Consider the following 21,356-nt stretch of genomic DNA (forward strand, 5'->3'; position numbering starts at 1 on the left):
CCTGGGCAGCACAGCAAAACCTTCATCTCTACCAATAAAAGAGAACAAAATTAACTGGTAGTGGTGGCATGCACCTATAGTCTTGGCTATACAACAGGCTGAGACAGGAGGATTGCTTGAGCCCAGGAGTTCAAGGCTACAGTAGGCTTTCATCACACCTCAGCAACAAAATGAGACCCTGTCTCTAAAACAAAACAAAATGACATTTTTTTAAATTAAAAAATTATAAAAACCCACAAATATGTCGAATCTAGGTGTTTATGGCATGTTGCTTATTTGGTGTGATGCATTGTGGTTAGGGGAAAGAACCGAGACTTATAATCTGATTTGAATCCAAATTCTAAACTTAGCTAGCTGACTTAGTTAGGCTATTTAACTTTACTGATTGCACTTTCTCTATCTGAAAATAAAGAAAACTAATGGCCACCTTGTAGGGTTGTTGCGATGATCAAGGTAATGTTTGCAAACTGTGCTGGCATAAAGTAGGCCAGAAATAAATTCTAGCCACTGCTAGTATATCTCAGAGCTCCAGTTAGTATTATACTTCTAGACACAGGTTTTCTTATTCAGTATTTCTTGTGCAGGAAGCAATCTAATCAAAAGATGGTCTCAGCACAAACATCCATCTATCGAAGGGTTTTAAGTAGTTTTCTTGTAACTGCAACTCCTGCAATCCTGTGCTTCCCTCTTCTAAAAATTCTGATTCCATGTTCCTAAAACTGGCCTGGTAACCTCAGCTTAAATTCTGTAGTGCTTTGATTTACTACTTCATTTTTTATTCCTCGCATTTCTTTACTCAACCAATAAATGATCGTTGAGTGTCTACTGTGGGCCAGACATAGCAGATGACAGAGCAAGACACAACTTCCCCTGCCCTTATGAAACAAAAAGTCTAGTTTGTATTCTGTACTTTGACCCTAAGACAGCCCAGTCATAGGCAGGAGACTCAGACTTCTTTTTTTTGATTACTATTGAACCTGGAAACCATCTATGTACCTTAAAAGAAACAAACTTTCTAAATAGGAAAAGGGAAGAAAGAGGGAAGCCTACCCCTAAATGACTGTCTTACTGGGGAGGTAAATTGAATATAGGTTTGATTGAACTGATTATTCATCATTCCAATAAGAAGCAATTATCAGTATGTAAAGAATGCTAGAAACATTGCTTTAAATGGCAGGGGTCTTCTGCTAAGCATAGGCTATTTAAAGAGTTGTAAGGAATAAAAAGTAGAGATGCATTGCGTCTGTTGCCTGATTATTACCTGGAGGAAAAGGAACATTTGTAAAGAGGAGGAATCTTGGCAAAGGGAAATGAGGGTTACCAAGACACGCAGAAAAGAGAAGTTTGAAGAGGTGCCTGGATATACAGATTTCAATTGGTATATGGATTGGAAATTACCTTATTTCTCTCTTTGTTGATATAGTCAATCTACAGAACAGCAAAATGATTTGTCAGTAATTTTTCATCATTTGTCAAACACTTACAGGTTCTATTTGGTTCAATGGGAGGAGAAAAGGATACATAGGAAGTTCAGGCCCCATCTTTAGAGGGCATCGAGTGTCACAGGGAAGGGCCAGGAGAAAAACATACAAATTCCTCTGCATGCAACTACCAAAGATAGGAAATCATCTACATAGGCAAAGTTTGGTGTGCAACTTGGTTTCTGTGCCACTTTGCCTCCCTGTACTGAAGGGCTGTCTTATTTTCGACAAAAATATAGATTCCTTTGTACCTCCCATTCAGTTTTGACTCGGATTTACATTCCTCCTGTATTATGTGAAGGAAAGACACGGAGAATGACAGGACAGAAAAGCCTGACATTCTTCTGCAGTTGTCCTGAATGGAATGGGTTGGGGGAAGGGTGTCATTTCGGCACAGACTGAATTTCTGGCAGACTAAATCGGAGAAATTATAGTATATACCCGAAATATGTAAACTGTTTGTGTTCTCTTCATCAAAGTGTCCCTTCCCTCCTGCTGAGATGACAAAGTAGTGATTGGGTGTGTGGGTGAAAGGGAAGGAGCTGGCTAAAATGTCAGAAAGCCATGGGGGCAAGCCTAAAAATAGAAAGGAGAATTTGTCACAAAAGAAACAAGTTCTAACTACCCAATCCAGTAGCCCCTGAGAAAATAGATACCGTTATCTACCCATCTGCCTGCCACCGCGTACTTCCTATTGTGGCAACCTTGCTTGCATTCAGTAAATCTGACCTGGTATACACACTTATCCCCCGTGTTTTAGAGGCAGGAAAGCATCACTGGATTTCACCTCAGAGGCCAGCACTGTAAGGGACCTTGTTCCTATTGCTCTGTGCCCTGCCTAGGTGCTCACAGAATAGAGGATTCACTTTAAAAGAAGATCCTTAGAGCTCTTTCATTCAAGGATATAAACTGGAATTGTGTTCAGGGTAATTTAGGTAGGATCAGAGCAAGATATTACCAGCTGGAAAGGCAGCATGAGTGAATTTAATTTCACCCTAGTGCCTGATCTCTAAGCTTAAGTGTGACTAGCAAGTAGTGAAATTGTGACCTGAGAAAAGTTCACCCTCCCGAGTCATAGTTTTCCAGCCAGTACAGACAGAAAGTTGTTCCTGACCATCTCACTCTCTCAGCTGGAAGGGCACTGGAAATGGTAACCTTAAGAATAATTAGTTACTGTAAAATTTAGGATGATTGCACATGAATCTTCTTGGAGGTGTTTAGCTAGGATCTGATGAATTACAGACCCTTCAGGTTTCTTTTTTTTTTTTTTCTTAGACGGAGTCTCACTCTGTCGGTTGCCCAGGCTGGAGTACAGTGGCGTAATCTCGACTCACTGCAAACTCCGCCTCCTGGGTTCAAGCGATTCTCCTGCCTCAGCCTCCCGAGTAGCTGGGACTACAGGCGCCTGCCACCATGCCCGGCTAATTTTTGTATTTTTAGTAGAGAGGGGATTTCACCATATTAACCAGGGTGGTCTTGATCTCCTGACCTCGTGATTTGCCCGCCTCGGCCTCCCAAAATGCTGGGATTACAGGCGTGAGCCACCGCGTCCAGCCCCCAGGCCCTTCAGGTTTCTGTTTAGCTCATTTCAGGAAAGTCTTTGCCATTTTCCCAGCCCCATAATGCTAATTAATATCAACTGGCTTGTTAACTCACGCTCCTGTTGATAGCCAAGAGTAAGTATATAGAGGATCTCTGTCATAGTGGTGGGACATGTGCTGAGATAGAAACACCTATCAAGGCATAGTTGTCAGTCTGGTCTATATGCAGATTTCTAATTTTAAAATGATTTATGTAGTTCATTTTTCCGACAAGATCACAATGGCTTCGTTTCTTTATAGACTAAAATGTTTTGCTAAGAATGGCCTCCTATTTCTTTCCACTGAATTCTTCCCCTCTTTAAAGCTAACATGATTATTTGGTACATGTTGAAGGAAGATACTTTGCAATGGTTGGTCTCTTGTCATTTTTAGTTTGCTCTGCATCAATTCACAGACCAATCAGAGACTTAATATAGACCCTAAATCAGAACCATTTTGAGACTTGAGTTCTCTGTCTCTTCTTACTGACTCCTCTTCATCTAATAATAAAAGCAGTTATACTTGTATTTAGTGCTTCAGAGAAGATGCAGAATCCCCGGTAGTGTTGGTAATAACAATGCTCTGATTGCCAGAATGTTACTCTAACTGTGCCCCTCCCAACTTCTAGCCTTCCTAGCAGGTTGCCACTGCCTGCATCCTCAGAGAATCCCATTACCACAGCATTACTTGCAAAGCTACACCTTAACTCTAAGATGCGCATGGTCATCTTAGTGTCTGTCACACTTAGCATACTTAGCAAACTTCCGGGTGCATATTAAATGCCTAATAAGATATACTTCTTAATATTACATTTGTCAAAACATCTTAATTTACTTGACTTTATACTGGTCCTATGGTAATGTAATTTTTCCACTGAAGTTAATGGCATCCAGTTTATGTACAAGAATAAAGAAGTATTTATGCTCAGGTAGATGAAGTGTTTTCAAAGCACTTCCAATCTGTCAATTGTTAAATTTTTACTGCCTGGGAAGGTGTCAGGGGACACTTGGATGTACTATAATATCAGCCCATGCTTTCCCAGAAATGTAACTGGTTCTGTTTCTCAGGTTAAATACTAAGAAAAAAAGAATTATTAATACTGACTTTTGCTTTTGATTATATTTCCAGGAATGTGATTGTCCAAAGTTAAAAATAAATCCTTGAATAAAATATTAAATATTTCAAAGTCATAGAATACTCTCTCTGAAAAAGAAATTCTAAAACAATACTTCCTCCTTGAGTTCTAAAATAGATATGTTGACAAGAACATTAGAAATAGTGAAGAAGACCCTGGAATTCTATATTAGTTGAAACTAGCCTGAAAATGTTTCTTCATGTCATATAAAAATATATCAATTTTTTCATTTTTGTCAAAAAGATTACAAGTTAATTGAAAATATTTATTTAGATTTAAAGAAGGACCAGTAATCATGAAATGCCACTAGCCTTCAAAACACGAGAGAATATCTTTGACGGAAAGAATGTTTTTTACAGTTGCAAAGCATTCTGAGAACATGGAGGGAGCATCTTTTGTTCTATTTTTCTCCCTCTCCTAATGTTTATACACTACATTGTAAACCTCATTTCCCTTGCCAAATTAGAGATCTAAAAGTATTATGGCAAAAATCACAATTATTGTTGCACCAACCTAATAAATGTCATATGCCTCGTTCTGTTGAAGAGTCTACAAAATAGGCTCAGGACAGTTTTATTTTAGTTAATTGCTATGTGGTTCCAAGTGCTAATGGTCAGAATCTTGTCTGCTTTTTCTCCTACTTTGTCTTAATGTATGTTAGTAATGCTCACATCTAACTTTTTTTTTTTAATAGCTCTTCATCAGTTAGGCACACAGTTACTCTATAGCTGTCAACTATAACCATCTTTAATTACCCTCCTTCCTCAAAGGAAAGATAAAGATAAAAGAAATTATTAGTGTTTTGTAAATTGTGAATATTAAATTGTTTCAAACATGTAACATCTTACAAGAAGCATATAAAAGCACCTTTTATGTTTGAAATCATTTATTTATTTATTTAATTTTTTTTTTTTTTTTTTTGAGACAGAGTCTTACTCTGTCACCCAGGCTGGAGTGTAGTGGCGCAATCTTGGCTCACTGCAACCTCCGCCTCCTGGGTTCAAGTGATTCTCGTGCCTCAGTCTCCTGAGTAGCTGGGATTACAGGCACACGCCACCTCGCCCAGCTAATTTTTGTATTTTTAGTAGAGATGGGGTTTCACCATATTGGCCCGGCTGGTCTTGAACTCTTGACCTAGTGATCCACCCTCCTCAGCCTCCCAAAGTTCTGGGATTACAGACATGAGCCACTGGCCTGACCGAAATCATATTTTATAGTAGGTTATTCAATATCTACCAACTGGAAAGTCAAGAATTCTCTCATGTATTCATAGAATAAATATTCATAAGTGTGCATGATAGAAACAAATACAAACTATGATGGCATAATATGCAGAGGTCACGTATCCTGTTTTTATTCAAATGTATGAGAGTTCTGGCATTAAGTTATGATGGAATAGCTTGCATTGGACTAAGCCTTCTGCTGAGAAAAATCATTGGCTCTGGACAAAACCAAGCTGCTGTAAGTTCCAAATTATTTATAACATATCATACAAAATACCCACTATGTAATTTTAAAATTACTAAACAAAGTCAACTGGAAAATGTGACCTATAGTCAAAAGAAAAGTTAGGTAATAGAAACAAACCCACAGATGACTCCACTGTTGAAATTTGCTGAATTTAAAATAACTAAGGTAAATATGTTAAGCTATAGGGGAAACAAGTATAATGGGGGGAAAAGAACCAGAAGGAAATCCTAAGATTGAAAAACACAATATCAGAAATACTTTAAAAATCATTAGATAGGATAAATAGATTGAATACAGAGGAAGAAAAAAATTGGAGGACTTAAACACAAGTCATAAAAATCATCCACACTAAAGCACAGAAAGAAAAAAAGATTAAAAATCAAATACACAGCTATGTCAGTAACCTGTGGAATAATAACAAGTTGACTAAATCTGTACAATGTAGTCCAAGAGGCAAAGGAGAAAGAGAATGGGCCATAAAATAAGTTTATATTTACTTCCAAATTTGATCATAAACTGAAGGCCTCAAATCAAGGAAACTTAGCATACCCCAAAGAGGATAAATACAAAGAAAACCACACAGAGTCATATCACACAAAAAATCAAAAAGAAAAACATTTAAGTAGCCAGAGAAAAAGATATATCATGAAGGGGAAAAACAATTATAAGAATGTTATCTGACTTCTCATCAGAAACACTGACAGTCAGAAAATGATGGGCCACCTTTAAAGTGCTGAATGAAAAATATCTAGCAATCTATTTATATAATTGATATAAATTCTAATAAATATATTTATATCTACTAAAAATTATATTTATGTACTAAAAGCAAAACAAAGACTGTTTCATACAAGCAAAAGCTGACATAACTTGTTACCGTCAGGCCCATACTAACTAAAATACTGAAGAAATTTCTTGCCTCTAAGGGAAATGATACCAAAAAGAAAACTGGATCTACATAAAGGAAAGAAGAGCTAGAAGGAGTAAATATGTGGATACAATAAAATATTATTCTTCTTAAGTTCTTTAAAAGTCAATTGTTGAAGCAAAAATATCAATCTATTGTGAGGGCTATAATATATAATAGTAGGTAGAAATAAAATATATAGCACAAAAGATACAACTAATAGTGTAAATAGAATTATAATATTGCAGAATTCTCATTATACATAAAGTGGTATAATATTAAGTCAGTATATAATATATGTAATATTAATATTACTTTATAATATATTTATATAATGAATACTATGTATTATATATACTATATAATATAATATATTATGTTATAGTATACTATATTATGCTATGTTATACTGTATTATATATGCTGTATATAATATATACTGACTTTTGCTTTTGATTGTATATAGTATATATATTATATACTATGTATGTATTTTGATTATATACATAGTATATATACTATATTATATACTATGTATGTATTTTGATTATAAACATAGTATATATTATATAGTATGTTATATATTACATATTGTTATACTATATTATACTATAATTTATTATCCTATAATTTACTATATTATATATACTATATAATATAATACATATACATAGTACATATATTACATATAATACTATATATTACCACATATATAATATATACTATATATTACAATAAATACTGTTTAGATATATACTATATCCTCTATATTATATATAATATGTACTATATATACTCCATATCATATATAATATTATATATAATATATACTATATATACTCTATATTATATATAATATTATATATAATATACAATTATTACATTATAGGAATTACAATTTGTAATATTATAATATTCACACTAGTAAGTCAAAGATACACATTTTAATTTATAAAACAACTCTCCCCCCCAAAAAATATTTAGCTAAAAAAATCAGAAGATAGCCAATGATATAGATGATGTTTCAATGATTAGAATACTAAATAATTCTCAACCCAAAAGGAGACAAGCAAGGAGGGACAATAAACACAAAGAACAGAGTGGAAAACTACAATACTAATAACATAAGGGTGTGTTCTAGTCACAGAATGAAGGCTGTAGTTTTCCAAGTAGAGAGGACATAAGAGGATTTTACCTTATTTTCATTTAAACATATCGATGGTATAACAGTAGAACAAGGAAGCTAATTAATATATTTTCCCTCCTATATATAAATGGCAGAAATGAACTCTTGATCTTAAATAGAACATTGACTGCTTATATTTTTTGAAGAGGTTGCTTGGCATAATAGAAGAAACCCAGTCCTTCAAAGGAGGCAACCATGAATGTAAATTCTAATTCCATCGGTTTACTCTATGTACTTGCCATGTGACCTTGAGTAGTAGGTACACGAATCCCCTGGAGCAGTTTTCTCGTCTATAAATGTAACTACTGATACTTTTCTCATAGAATTGCTGTAAAGATTAAATAAGATCACAATTATAATAAGCCTATAACATAGAGGACATTCAAAAAATTTTATTTCACCTCTTAGGCTATCTCGATAACTGCCTAACACACACACAAAAAAATGATGACACAGTCCAAATTTTTGGTGAAAATGCCAATATGAAATAGCTTTGCTGGCCAGGTGTGGTGGCTCATGCCTGTAATCCTAGCACGTTGGGAGGCTGACGTGAGAGGATTGCTTGAGGCCAGGAGTTTGAGACCAGCCTGGCCAACTGGGTGAAACCCCATCTCTACAAAAAATGTAAAAATAACTGGAAGTGGTGGGGCATGCCTGTAATCCCAGCCACTTGGGAGGCTGATGCACGAGAGTTGCTTGAACCCAGGAGGCAGAGGTGACAGTGAGCTGAGATTGTGCCATTATGCTCCAGCCTGGGTAACAGCGAGATTTTGTCTCAAAAAGAAGAAAAAAAAAAGGAAGAAAAGAGCTTAGTTATTAGACTGTAAGTGATGCCATTTAGTTTATCTTTCAGTGTCATCATAGCTCTCTTCTCCTGAAGGACTCTCTACATTTTTTTCATTGTTTTCAGTTTTTAATTCAAGGTTATATCTTGTTCTACAGCCATGATCTATCTGCAGAGTTCTCTCTGCTTGAATTCCTTTTCCTTCTCTAGAGTGAGGGGTTTGTATTTATTTATTTATTTTGCTTGTGAAAAAGAAAAGAAGGAAAGAGTATCCTAAAGGATACTACTCAAAATAAATATGTCTCTTCTTGAAAATATTTCCCAAACCACGCATTTGTGTCACTCCAGTGACACTGAGCAAATTTGACCTGCTAAAGACACATTCTGGTTTCATAGTCCTAGGTGCGATGCCTTAATATCCTGCTTCATGCTTTTCAGAAAAATCAGACCTGAAAGTCTTTTGACCTTCGTGTGTGCAAGGTTTTGCTCTTAGGCTAACACGAGAGCATTCCGTCCAGCCAGTAACGTGCAGTTCCCCTCCTCACTAATAAGATTACTGTCACTAAAACGAAATATGAGATCTCGACTACCCAGTTTGTGTTGCTTTAGAATTCTGCCCAAGGGAAACTTGTTTGTTATGTGAGTGCTTTAAAAATCAAAGGAATTGGAAAATATTGCTAACCCCATGCAATCTCATTTCCCTTCCGTAATGTTACTATGGCAACTCAGCATCCCTCTCCATCTCTCTAGTCCAACTGCATATGTTGCCTTTCTTGAGGCAACCCCCTCTCAATCCCTCAAAATTGCCTTTGTCTAGCATTTTTCAACTGGAGATCAACACTATTCTATGCAGTTGAAAAACTGCTTTTTGGTCTACAGCTCATTCTAAGTTACTTTGTTCATTAATTATACATTTCTAGGAGTTGGAAGCAAGTAAGAATCCTTATTCTGCATCGAAAAAAAGCGTGGCTCTAATTTTAGGGAAAGGAATATGCCAGTTCTGTGCTGCATTGCAAAGCACAGTATCAACCATAGTTCTTTTGTTACGCTTATTAGTATTCCGAGTAGAAAAAGGGAATCTTATTTAGAGCAAATTTTGAAAGCTAAGAGACTTAGTCACACCCTTAAATCCCAATTTACAAGTCACTTATTCTATTAAGAATTTTACTTTTCTGCAAAAATAAGGTATTTTAATAGTGCTACTGAAGTAGCCAAAATGAGTCTACTCTTAAAAAGGATAACAAGGAAAAGAATTTTAAGCAACTTACTAGAAAATATTTTTTAACTCGCCTGAAAACACATTCATTCACTCACTCCATTCATTCATTTACGCAGTAATTTTTATTAGGCAACTTTCATGGACATAGTACTAAGTTACCTCCTCTGTGAGATTCATTTATCCCTTAAGCTGGTAGCTTTGTCCTCAGAGATAAACTAGTGTTAAATAAAAAAATTATTCATGATACTTGTAAGAAAACAGTAAAGCTGACTTTATCCAAAGGGGGCACTACAAACGAATTTTATAGTGGTAAAGAGATCTAGCTCAACTCTGGATACAGCAAGGAAGGGTGGGAATTTATAGCCAAGGAGTAAGGTGTGAGGTCAGTAAATAGAAAATTACAAGGAGGAAATGTCAAAGGTAGGGGCAATTCTGGCTAAACTGGCTTGACAAGATTATTGCCAAAGGCAGGTCAGATTAATAAGAGAGGCAGGGTGGGAAATAAGGAATTTGATCTAATAGTAAGGGTTGGGATTTTCATTAAACTGACCCAGTAGGAGGCTTGCTAAAACTGAACTAAGCAGACACTAACACATGGAAGGCCAAAAGTCAGGGTCTAGATGAGAAGAGAATTCAGAGAAGCTTGACGAGAGTTAAGTCAAGGAAGAGGATCTTTGTCACGAGAAATGTTCATGCATGCCCACAGGTAAAGAAAATACTAGGTAAAAAGTTACAGGTCCCCCAAAAGAGGTATAGAAAATAGGGAGTCTGGAAGGTAGAAAGATTCCATTTAATTTGTGAAAAGGTTTCAAAGAAATGCTCTGCTCTAAGATAGTAAGGATCCTGTAGGAAGTGGGAAGGGAACTCTCAGGTACATGAAGTGGCGTGGGCAAGACAGTAACACAAGAAAAGCAGGGACTCTTACCAGAAGCTGCAGAGAGTTTGTTAATTGCAGTATAAGTTAAGGGAATCAGGAAAGGCCAAGTTGGACCAAGTATAGCAGGAACTGATTTTAGACGACTTTGAATGCTAACGAAGAATTTAGACTTGACTGAGGAGTAACTGTGAATGACAGTTACTGAAGATCATTTTGAACAGAATGACATCCTAAATCAGAACCGTGTGTCAGGAAAGTGAGCGATAGGCCACACCAACTTCAAAGCCAAAGAAATTAGTTCAAAATTTATTTTTTTAACCAAAAAGTAGGAGTGAAGTAGAACCAATGCCTGCTAATTTTCCTCCTCTTTTTTTTTTTTTAACTGAATTAAGTGTGAATCATTAAATGGCAGGTACTTTTCAGTCCCACTGTGGATCAGCTGGTCTTGCCCGTCTTCATGACTGCAAGAACTGTGATGCTAATTAAAGATCTTACATTCACCCTAGGCACTCGTTTTCCACTGACCTGTCAATGTCCCAGCAGCTGGGCCAGCACTGCCTGTGCAGCGGGGCAGTCGCATCGTTGACATCTTGGGCAGCTTCCTGATGAGGCATCCCTCCGGCCGCAATTTTGGCTACTCGAAGAGCTACACGCCTTTGAAAAGAGCCAGACTGAATTTGTAGACCATCCAAAGGAGACTGACACTTGAAGTCAGTGTTAAAAATACTACAAGGAAAACTACAGTTGAAAGAGTTGTGCTTCAGGTAGCTCTTCGCAGTTCAGCTAGAGCTGATGAGTTGTACCTTGAGGAAACAGCTGACTTTGTCGTGGAAGCAAGGTGATTAAAGGAACAATGGCTAAAGAAGATAACACTTCATAGCTCTTCCACTGGTGAAATGTCACCTTTCCCTGCTGAGTCTTTAGACGCCACATGTTGTTAGTAAACAAACAGAGATCAGAGGTAGCAGCTTCTGAATGTAGCTAAGGGAAGGCTAAGAGTGGCTGCAAGTGTGAGCACAGGGACTTTGCCTTAGTAACCCCTCTGAAGACATGCCTTGATTGTCTTGTAGAGCCAGCACTCATAGTTCAAGCCTCATTCTAAATTTGGTGCCGGCAGCCTTGGATGAGTAATTTCACTTCTTTGAACCTTGGAGTCTCTATTTATCAAATAAATATACTCTTATAAGACTAATCATGAGGATATAATAATATGCTGTCTTGGATTTGCTTCAAAATAATACAAGAAAAGGGTTTGACTTTTGGTCAGGATATAGACGAGTCTCGACTGAGCATGGGGTGACAATTGTTGAAGCTGAGTTAGGTACCCAGAGATTCGTTATAATATTCTGTCTGTTTTAATCTGCAATCTGTTTGAAATTTTTTATAATTAAAACTTTTCTTGAAAAGACAAAAATCAGGCCAGGCACAAAGGCTCACACCTGTAATCCCAGCACTTTGGGAGGCTGAGGCGGGTGGATCACCTGAGGTCAGGAGTTCAAGATCAGCCTGGCCAACATGCTGAAACCCAGTCTCTACTAAAAATACAAAAATTATCCAGGCGTGGTGACAGGTGCCTGTAATCCCAGCTACTCAGGAGGCTGAAGCAGAAGAATCGCTTGAACCCAGAAGGCGGAGGTTGCAGTGAGCTGAGATCGCGCTATTGTACTCCACCCTGGGCGATAAAGAGAGACTCCATCTCAAAAAAAAAAAAAAAAAAAAAAAAAGGCAAAATCAACAAAAAATGTGTATCTGTAAGAAGAAACAGTGAAACAGTATACCTCACAATATTAAGGAGTTGATGGTTGAGATAGATTTTGCTCTTAGCCAAACACTTTGCATTCAGTATGTAGCATTTTGCTCTGTGGAAGATAATTTTCAAGGATGAATGAGTGCATTTTTCTGTGTGACCATAGTTTGAAATTATTGATGAAAAGAGTCAGACCCTGGTAAGATATTTGAATACATTTATTCTGAGCTAAATATGAGTGACTAATGGCCCGTGATGCAACCCTTAGGAGATCCTGAGAACCTGTGCCCAAGGTGGTTCGGGTACAGCTTGGTTGTATACATTTTAGGGAGACATGAGACATCAATCAATATATGAAAGATGTACATTGCTTCCATCTGGAAAGGCAGGATAATGGAAGCGGAGGATCTTCCAAGTCATCAATGGATTCAAAGATTTTTCGATTGAAAGAGTTACTCTGATTGAAAGAGTTATTATCAATACAAAGGAATATCTAGGTTATGATAAGGGGTTGTGGGGACCAAGGTTTTGTCATGCAGATGAAGCCTCCCAGGCTTCAGAGAGAATAGATTGTAAATGTTTCCTATTGTTTCCAGACTTACAGAGTCTGTTCTAGCAGTAATTCCAAAAAGGAGGAGGGCAGAATGAGGCATGCCTGGCTTCCCCTACCCATCATGACCTGAACTAGTTTTGCAGGTTAATTTTGGAATGCTCTTGGCTGAGAGGAGGGGTCCATTCAGATGGTTGGGGGGCCTTAGAATTTTATTTTTGGTTTACAGACATGTCTATGCATATTTTGTCATTTTTTACTTATTAGAATCTGCAGAAGAGAAAATGAAACAATTTTGACCTTTTAATTCATAAAAAACAATCACTGTACTGCAGTCTGTATGAAATTTTTTTGTGTGTAGGTGGTGGAAGGTGGATGTGATTTTTGTGTATTATTTCTCCATCATATGTTTTCAGGTTTTACATTATGAAGTAGACATTTGGACATTATTTTTTGCATGTTTCCAGATTTTATTTTATTTTATTAGCAAAATGCTGTTTTCACTTGAAGGCTGCTTTACTTTGGTTTATAAAAGCAAATGTTTTAAATCAACGTAAAAGGCAGAAGATATAAACATGTTCCAAAGAATGTTCAAATTAGGCCATGTACTATTTGCAATTAAAATTTTATTTTTAAATAACATTAATACTATTGAGATTTGGCTAGTAGTTTAGAAATAGGGTTGTACCTTTTTGCTTATAAGTTAGAATAATTAGGCTTACTTTCAAGATCTGCTCACACAGTCCAGAAAGTTATATGAACATAATGAATCAAATTTTCTTGTATTTTTAAGTATGACTAAGTACCAGTCTCAGGGATCTTCAAGTTGAGGAACTCATAAACCAAGAACACTTGTGAAAACTTCTCCAGCAGGATTGGGACCACTTAGTTTTAAGTGAATAACTCTCTACTTCCTCAGCTTCCTGCAGAGTCTCCCTTCCCACCTGTCCTTTAACACATATTCCCTCTGCCCTAGTACTAAGAAAAGCCTAGCTCTCTCTCACACACATTGCCCAAGGGTGCAAAAACTCCTGAGGTGGTGGGGGCAAACAGAAGAATTCAAAATATTGGTGTTCTGCTGAGAACTGCATGATTCTAGTGATCTGATTAACCCCTTGCTGCCCACAAAAATCAAAGACCTAATAAAGTTGTCCTGTGATGGATCATTGAGAAGAATTTTGGGTGAAAGATCATGAAGTATGGAGGATCGGATGGATGAACTGACAGAAGTAGGCTTCAGAAGATGGGTAATAAAAAACTATGCTGAGCTAAAGGAGCATATTCTAAACCAATGCAAAGAAGCTAAGAATCTTGATAGAAGGTTAGAGGAATTGCTAGCTAGAATAACCAGCTGCAAGAGGAACATAAACGACCTGATGGAGCTGAAAAACACAGCATGAGAACTTCACGAAGCATATACAAGTATCAATAGCCAAATTGACCAAGCAGAAGAAAGGGTATCAGAGTTTGAAGACCACCTTGATGAAGTAAGGCATGCAGACAAGACTAGAGAAATAAGAATGAAAAGGAATGAACAAAGCCTCCAAGAAATATGGGACTTCATAAAAAGACTGAACCTATTATTGGAGTACAAGAAGAAGACAGGGAGAATGGAAACAAGCGGGAAAACACACTTCAGGATATTATCCAGGAGAACTTACCCAACCTAGCAAAATAGGCCAACATGCAAATTCAGGAAATACAGAGAACACCATAAGATGCTCCGTGAGAAGACCAACTCCGAGACACATAATATTCAGATTCTCTAAGGTCTAAATGAAGGAAAAACTGTTAAGGGCAGCTAGAGAGAAAGGCCAGGTCACCTACAAAGGGAAGCCCATCAGACTAACAGCAGACCTCTCAGCAGAAACTCTACAAGCCAAGAAATTGGGGGCCAGTATTCAACATTCATAAGGAAAAGAATTTTCAACCCAGAATTTCATATCCAGCTAAACTAAGCTTCTTAAGCGAAGGAGAAATAAAATCCTTTACAGACAAGCAAATGCTGAGGGATTTCATTACCACCAGGCCTGCCTTACAATAGCTCCTAAAGGAAGTACTAAACATGGAAAGGAAAAACCAGTACCAGCCACTGCAAAAACACACCAGAATATAAAGACCGATGAAACTATGAAGAAACAGAATCAACTAATGTACAAAATAACCAAATAGCAGCATGATAACAGGATCAAATTCACATATAACAATACCAACCTTAAATGTAAATGGGCTAAAGGCCACAATTAAAAGACACAGACTGGCAAATTGGATAAAGAGTCAAGACCCATCAGTGTGCTATATTCAGGAGGCCCATCTTACACGCAAAGACACACATAGGCTCAAAATAAAGGGATGGAGGGATATTTACCAAGCAAATGGAAAGCAAAAAAATAGCAGGGGTTGCAATCCTAGTCTCTGACAAAACAGACTTTAAATCAACAAAGGTCCAAAAAGACAAAGAAGGGTATTACATAATGGTAAAGGGAACAATTCAAAAGAAGAGCTAACTATTCTATATATATATGCACCCAATAAAAGATCACCCAGATTCATAAAACATTTTCTTTGAGACCTATAAAGAGACTTAGACTCCCACACAATAATAGTGGGAGAATTTAACACCCCACTGTCAGTATTAGACAGATCCATGAGACAGAAAATTAACAAGGATAGTTAGGATTTGAATTCAGCTCTGGATAAAGTGGACTTAGTAGACGTCTAGAGAACTTTCTACCCCAAATCAACAGAATACACATTCTTCTCAGTGCCACATGGCACTTACTCAAAAATCAATCATATGATTGGAAGTAAAACACTCCTCGGCAAATGCAAAAGAACTGAAATGATAACAAACAGTCTCTCAGACCACAGTGCAATGAAATTAGAACTCAGGATTAAGAAACTCACTGAAAACTACACAATTACATGGAAATTGAACAGCCAGCTCCTAAATGACTCCTGGGTAAACATTATGAAATTCAGGCAGGAATCAAGAAGTTCTTTGAAGCCAATGAGAACAGAGAGACAGTGTACCCGAATCTCTAGGATGCAGCTAAAGCAGTGCTAAGAGGGAATTTTATAGCACTAAATGCCCACATCAGAAAGCTTGAAAGATCTCAAATCGACACCCTAATATCACAATTAAAAGAGCCAGAAAGGCAAGAACAAATGAATCCAAAAGCTAGCAGAAGACAAGAAATAACTAAGAGAAGAGTTAAAGGAGATAGAGACATGAAAAGCACTCCAAAAAATCAATGAACCCAGGAACTGTTTTTTTTTTTTTTTTGAAAAAAATGAACAATATAGATAGACTGCTAGCTAAACTAACAAAGAAAAGAGAGAAGACTCAAATAGACAATAAAAAATGACAAAGGAGATATCACCACTGACCCCACAGAAATACAAACTACTATCAGTGAATACTATAAACAGTTTTATGGAAATAAACTGGAAAATCTAGAAAAAATGGATAAATTCCTGGACACATATACCCTCTCAAGATTAACCAGGAAGATGTCGAATCCCTGAATAGACCAATAACGAGTTCTGAAATTGAGGCAGTAATTAATAGCCTACCAACCAAAAAAAGCCCAGGATCCAGATGGATTTACAGCTGAATTGTACCAGAAATACAAAGAAGAGCTGGTACCATTCCTTCTGAAACTCTTCCAAACAATTAAAAAGGAAGGACTCCTCCCTAACTCATTTTATGAAGCCAGCATCATCCTGATACCAAAACCAAGAAGAGACACAACAAAAAAAGAAAACTTCAGGCCAGTATCCCTGATGAACATTGATGAGAAAATCCTCGATAAAATACTGGCAAACCAAATCCAGCACATCAAAAAACGTATCTGCCACGAGGAAATCAGCTTCATCTCTGGGATGCAAGGCTGGTTCAACTTACGCAAATCAATAAACATAATCCATCACATAAACAGAACCAAAGACAAAAACTACATGATTATCTCAATAGATGCAGAAAAGGCCTTTGATAAAATTCAACATCCCTTCATGTTAAAAACTCTCAACATACTAGGGATTGATGGAACATATCTCAAAATAATAAGAGCTATTTATGACAAACCCACAACTAATACCATATTGAATGGGCAAAAGCTGGAAGCATTCCCTTTGAAAACTGGTACAAGACAAGGATGTCCTGTCTCACCACTCCTATTCAACATAATATTGGAAGTTCAGACCAGAGCAATCAGTCAAGAGAAAGAAATAAATCATACTCAAATAGGAAGAGAGGAAGTCAAATTATCTCTGTTTGCAGATGACATGATTTTATATTTAGAAAACTCCACCATCTCAGCCCCAAAACTCCTTAAACTGGTAAGTGCCAAATCATGAATGAACTCCCATTCACAATCACTGCAAAGAGAATAAAATACATAGGTATACAGCTAACAAGGGATGTGAAGAAACTCTGCAAGGAGAACTACAAACCACTGCTCAAGGATATAAGAGAGGATGCAAACAAATGAAGAGGATGCAAACAAATGAAGAAACATTCCATCTTCATGGATAGGAGGAATTAATATCATGAAAATGGCCATACTGCCCAAAGTAATATATCGATTCAATGCTATTCCCATCAAACTACCATTGACATTCTTCACAGAATTAGAAAATCTATTTTAAATTTCATATGGAATCAAAGAAGACCCCATATAGCCAAGAAAATCCTAAGCAAAAAGAACAAAAAGAACACGCTACTTCACTTCAAACTACACTACAAGGCTACGGTAACCAAAACAGCCTGGTACTGGTACCAAAACAGACATATAGACCAATGGAGCAGAACAGAGACCTCAGAAATCTGCAACCATCTGATCTTCAACAAACCTGACAAAAACAAGCAATGGGGAAAGGATCTCCAGTTCAGTAAATGGTGCTGGGAAAACTGGCTAGCCATATGCAGAAAACTGAAATTGGACCCCTTCCTTACATCTAATACAAAAATTAGCTTAAGGTGGTTTAAAGACTTAAACGTAAAACACAAAACCATAAAAACCCTAGAAGAAAACCTAAGCAGTAGCATTCAGCACATAGGCATGGGCAAAGATTTCATGACAAAAATGCCAAAAACAATTGCAACAAAAGCCAAAATTGACAAATGAGATCTAATTAAACAGAAGAGCTTCTGCACGGCAAAAGAAACTATCATTAGAGTGAACAGGCAACCTACAGGATGTGAGAAAATTTCTGCAATCTACCCATTTGTCAAAGGGCTAATATCCAGAATCTGCAAAGAACTTAAACAAATTTACAAGAAAAAACCTCATCAAAAAGTGGACAAAGGATATGAACAGACACTTCTCAAAAGAAGACATTTATGCGGCCAAGAAACATATGAAAAAAAGTTCAACATCACTGATCATCAGAGAAATGCAAATCAAAACCACAGTGAGATATCATCTCACACCAGACAGAATGGTAGTTATTAAAATGTCAGGAAACAATAGATGCTGGGGAGGCTGTGGAGAAATAGGAACACTTTTACACTGTTGGTGGGAATGTAAATTAGTTCAATCATTGTGGAACACGGTATGGCAATTCCTCAAGGATCTGGAACCAGAAATACCATTTGACCCAGCAATCCCATTACTAGGTATATACCCAAAGGAATATAAATCATTCTACTATAAAGACATATGCACACGTATGTTTATTGCAGCACTATTTACAATAGCAAAGACGTGAAACCAACCAAAATGCCCATCAACAATAGATTGGAGAAAGAAAATGTGGTACATTTACATCGTGGAATACTATGCAGCCATAAAAAAGAATGAGATCATGTCCTTCTCAGGGACATGGATGAAGCTGGAAGCCATCATCCTCAGCAAACTAACACGGGAACAGAAAACCAAATACCTCATGTTCTCACTCACAAGTGGGAGTTGAGCAATGAGAACACATGGACATAGAGAAGGGAACAACACACACCAGGGCCTATTGGGGGCTGGGGGGTGAGGGGAGGAACTTAGAGGATGGGTCAATAGGTACAGCAAACCACCATGGCACACATGTACCTATGTGACAAACCTACACGTTCTGCACATGTATCCCATTTATTTCTTTTGGAAGAAATTTTTTTAAAAATTTTTGAAAGACAAAAAAAGATCATTAAGTAATTTGTCACATGGAATTCAGAGAATTTGTAACTCTAGGCGCAGTGGCTCAAGCCTGTAATCCCAGCACTTTGGGAGGCCGAGACGTGCGGATCACGAGGTCAGGAGATCGAGACCGTCCTGGCTAACACGATGAAACCCCGTCTCTACTAAAAAATACAAAAAAAAAAAAACAAAAAAAACTAACCGGGTGAGGTGGCGGGGGCCTGTAGTCCCAGCTACTCGGGAGATTGAGGCAGGAGAATGGCGTAAACCTGGCAGGCGGAACTTGCAGTGAGCTGAGATCCGGCCACTGCACTCCAGCCCGGGCGAAAGAGCGAGACTCCATCTCAAAAAAAAAAAAAAAAAAAAAGAATTTGTAACTCTACTACAACAGTCTATGCGAACAAGTTTTCTCAGCACTAATATCTATAAAAGCAAAAATCAGGGCTAATATTGATGCTGAACCCTGTCTCGTTCTAGCAATAACGAATCTTCATTAGCAGATACATAAACTAGTCATGAAAAAAGCATATCCCATTAAAAGAGAAATTTTTAATACATTGTTTTTGTGGAATGGTCACAAAACTTTTTATATATTTTTGCTGTTTTGATTGGTTATATTCAAATAATTATAGTAATAATCCAATCAGATGATTCATTTTTTATACTTAGAGGCATGTGTTGTCAGGAAATATTTAAACCTTTCTTAAATTTAAACTGATATAATTTTATGGCAGAGAAATATGTGGTAATCAATAAAAAACCTTCAAGCATAAAATTACATTAAGATAAAATTATGTATGCGGAAATGGAATGGAAATAGAAACTCAAGAGGAAAAAGAACCAATGTAGAATTTCTATTACAGATTTCTATTTAAGAGTTTATTCATGTGTTTTTGTTAATGGTGAGCATCAAATTTCTTGTAGTACTTAGATTTTATTGGCTATTCAAAACAGTAGTGGAAAAGCTACACATTTAAATGTTGATATTCAGACTTGTGGGAAATTACATACTTTGCAGCTATTTAAACTTATGAAAAAATGTAGTTTTCAACCTAAAATAAGAAAGTATTTTATGAAATAAACGAGCAAATGTTTGAAGCCCACTTGTCCACAGCATGTTGGGTGCCATACTGGATCTTGAAGAAGTACACTGCACTCATAGAATTTATTGTCAAATTTAATTGGTAATGTTTCCTTTGTTCAACAGGATGGTCTGACACCACTGCACTGTGGAGCAAGGAGTGGCCATGAGCAGGTGGTAGAAATGTTGCTTGATCGAGCTGCCCCCATTCTTTCAAAAACCAAGGTAATTTCTTTTCAGGTTTCTGGACATTGGACTGTATTTGTTTTGATGGTTATATGATCCAGCCTTTTGAATCACATAGAAAATGAATCAGAGTAGTTATGTTCACCAAATCTTTACAGAATCTCAAAATAAGTTGGAGCTTATTAAAATTTTATGTAGAATGTGCTACACCACAAAGTCATTTGTGTGTGTGTGGTTTCTGTTTTGTTTCAGGAATGCTTACTGCTTGATTTTACTCTGTGAAATTTTCATAGCTCAGAAATAATTGCTTGTCAGGTTAAGAAAGACTAAAATTTCTACACTCTCTAAAGTATGGATGCTGGCTGTGTTTAGCCCCTCAGCTTATTTCTTGAGAGTTCACAGGCTATTAAGAAGGTCGAGGATATCGCTTAGCTGATGAACACTGGAAACTTTGGAAATATTGCACCTTGATTGGGCTTTTGGGAATGTTGATATATCTGAAAGGAACACATGATGATTGCCTGAAAAAAAATAATGATTGACACTCTTTTAGACTTTTTTTAATAGTAAAACCATTTGACATCATTTGAAGAAAAGAATATTTGCAAATAAATTTTGAGACATATAAACCACCTCATTGTCACTGCTATTTTTATTTATTAAACCAGTGATTTTTTTGGAAAAGATACTAAGCTTTACTAAGAGCTTTAATCTCTAAACATTATCAAAGCAACAAAAGCACATATTATTTCTATTTTCACTCTGGTCAGTGTTTCCTCAACAATATTAGGAAGACTAGACAGGGTTGAGATGGTCTGGACAATTCCATCACTCATTTAAAATGTAGGGTTTAGACTGGTGAGCTGTTGAGGGTGTTGTCTAATGGAATTAAACGTCCATGATGTTTTCATTGTATATGATGACATCTTGGCCTTTTGAGTGTTTCTTATCTTGATGATTCTATTTGTTCTTTTCCTTTTACATATCCCGTATCTATTTTCTTTCCTCCTCCACTGCTGTCTTCT

The 21,356-nt window shown here is 36.8% G+C and overlaps 1 protein-coding gene across 7 annotated transcripts in view; it reads left to right on the forward strand.

Annotated features, from left to right (window-relative positions):
- The window catches only part of ANK3 (ankyrin 3), a 701,075-nt gene that overhangs the window by 493,959 nt on the left and 185,760 nt on the right, over positions 1-21,356 (forward strand). For all 7 annotated transcript variants that reach the window (XM_015147572.3, XM_077946716.1, XM_077946715.1 and 4 more), the window contains one exon: positions 20,272-20,370. In XM_015147572.3, coding sequence (XP_015003058.2) covers positions 20,272-20,370 — 99 coding nt within the window. The remainder of the gene's footprint in view (positions 1-20,271; positions 20,371-21,356) is intronic.

Source organism: Macaca mulatta, chromosome 9, assembly GCF_049350105.2.
Source record: "Macaca mulatta isolate MMU2019108-1 chromosome 9, T2T-MMU8v2.0, whole genome shotgun sequence".
Classification (NCBI taxonomy): Eukaryota; Metazoa; Chordata; class Mammalia; order Primates; family Cercopithecidae; genus Macaca; species Macaca mulatta.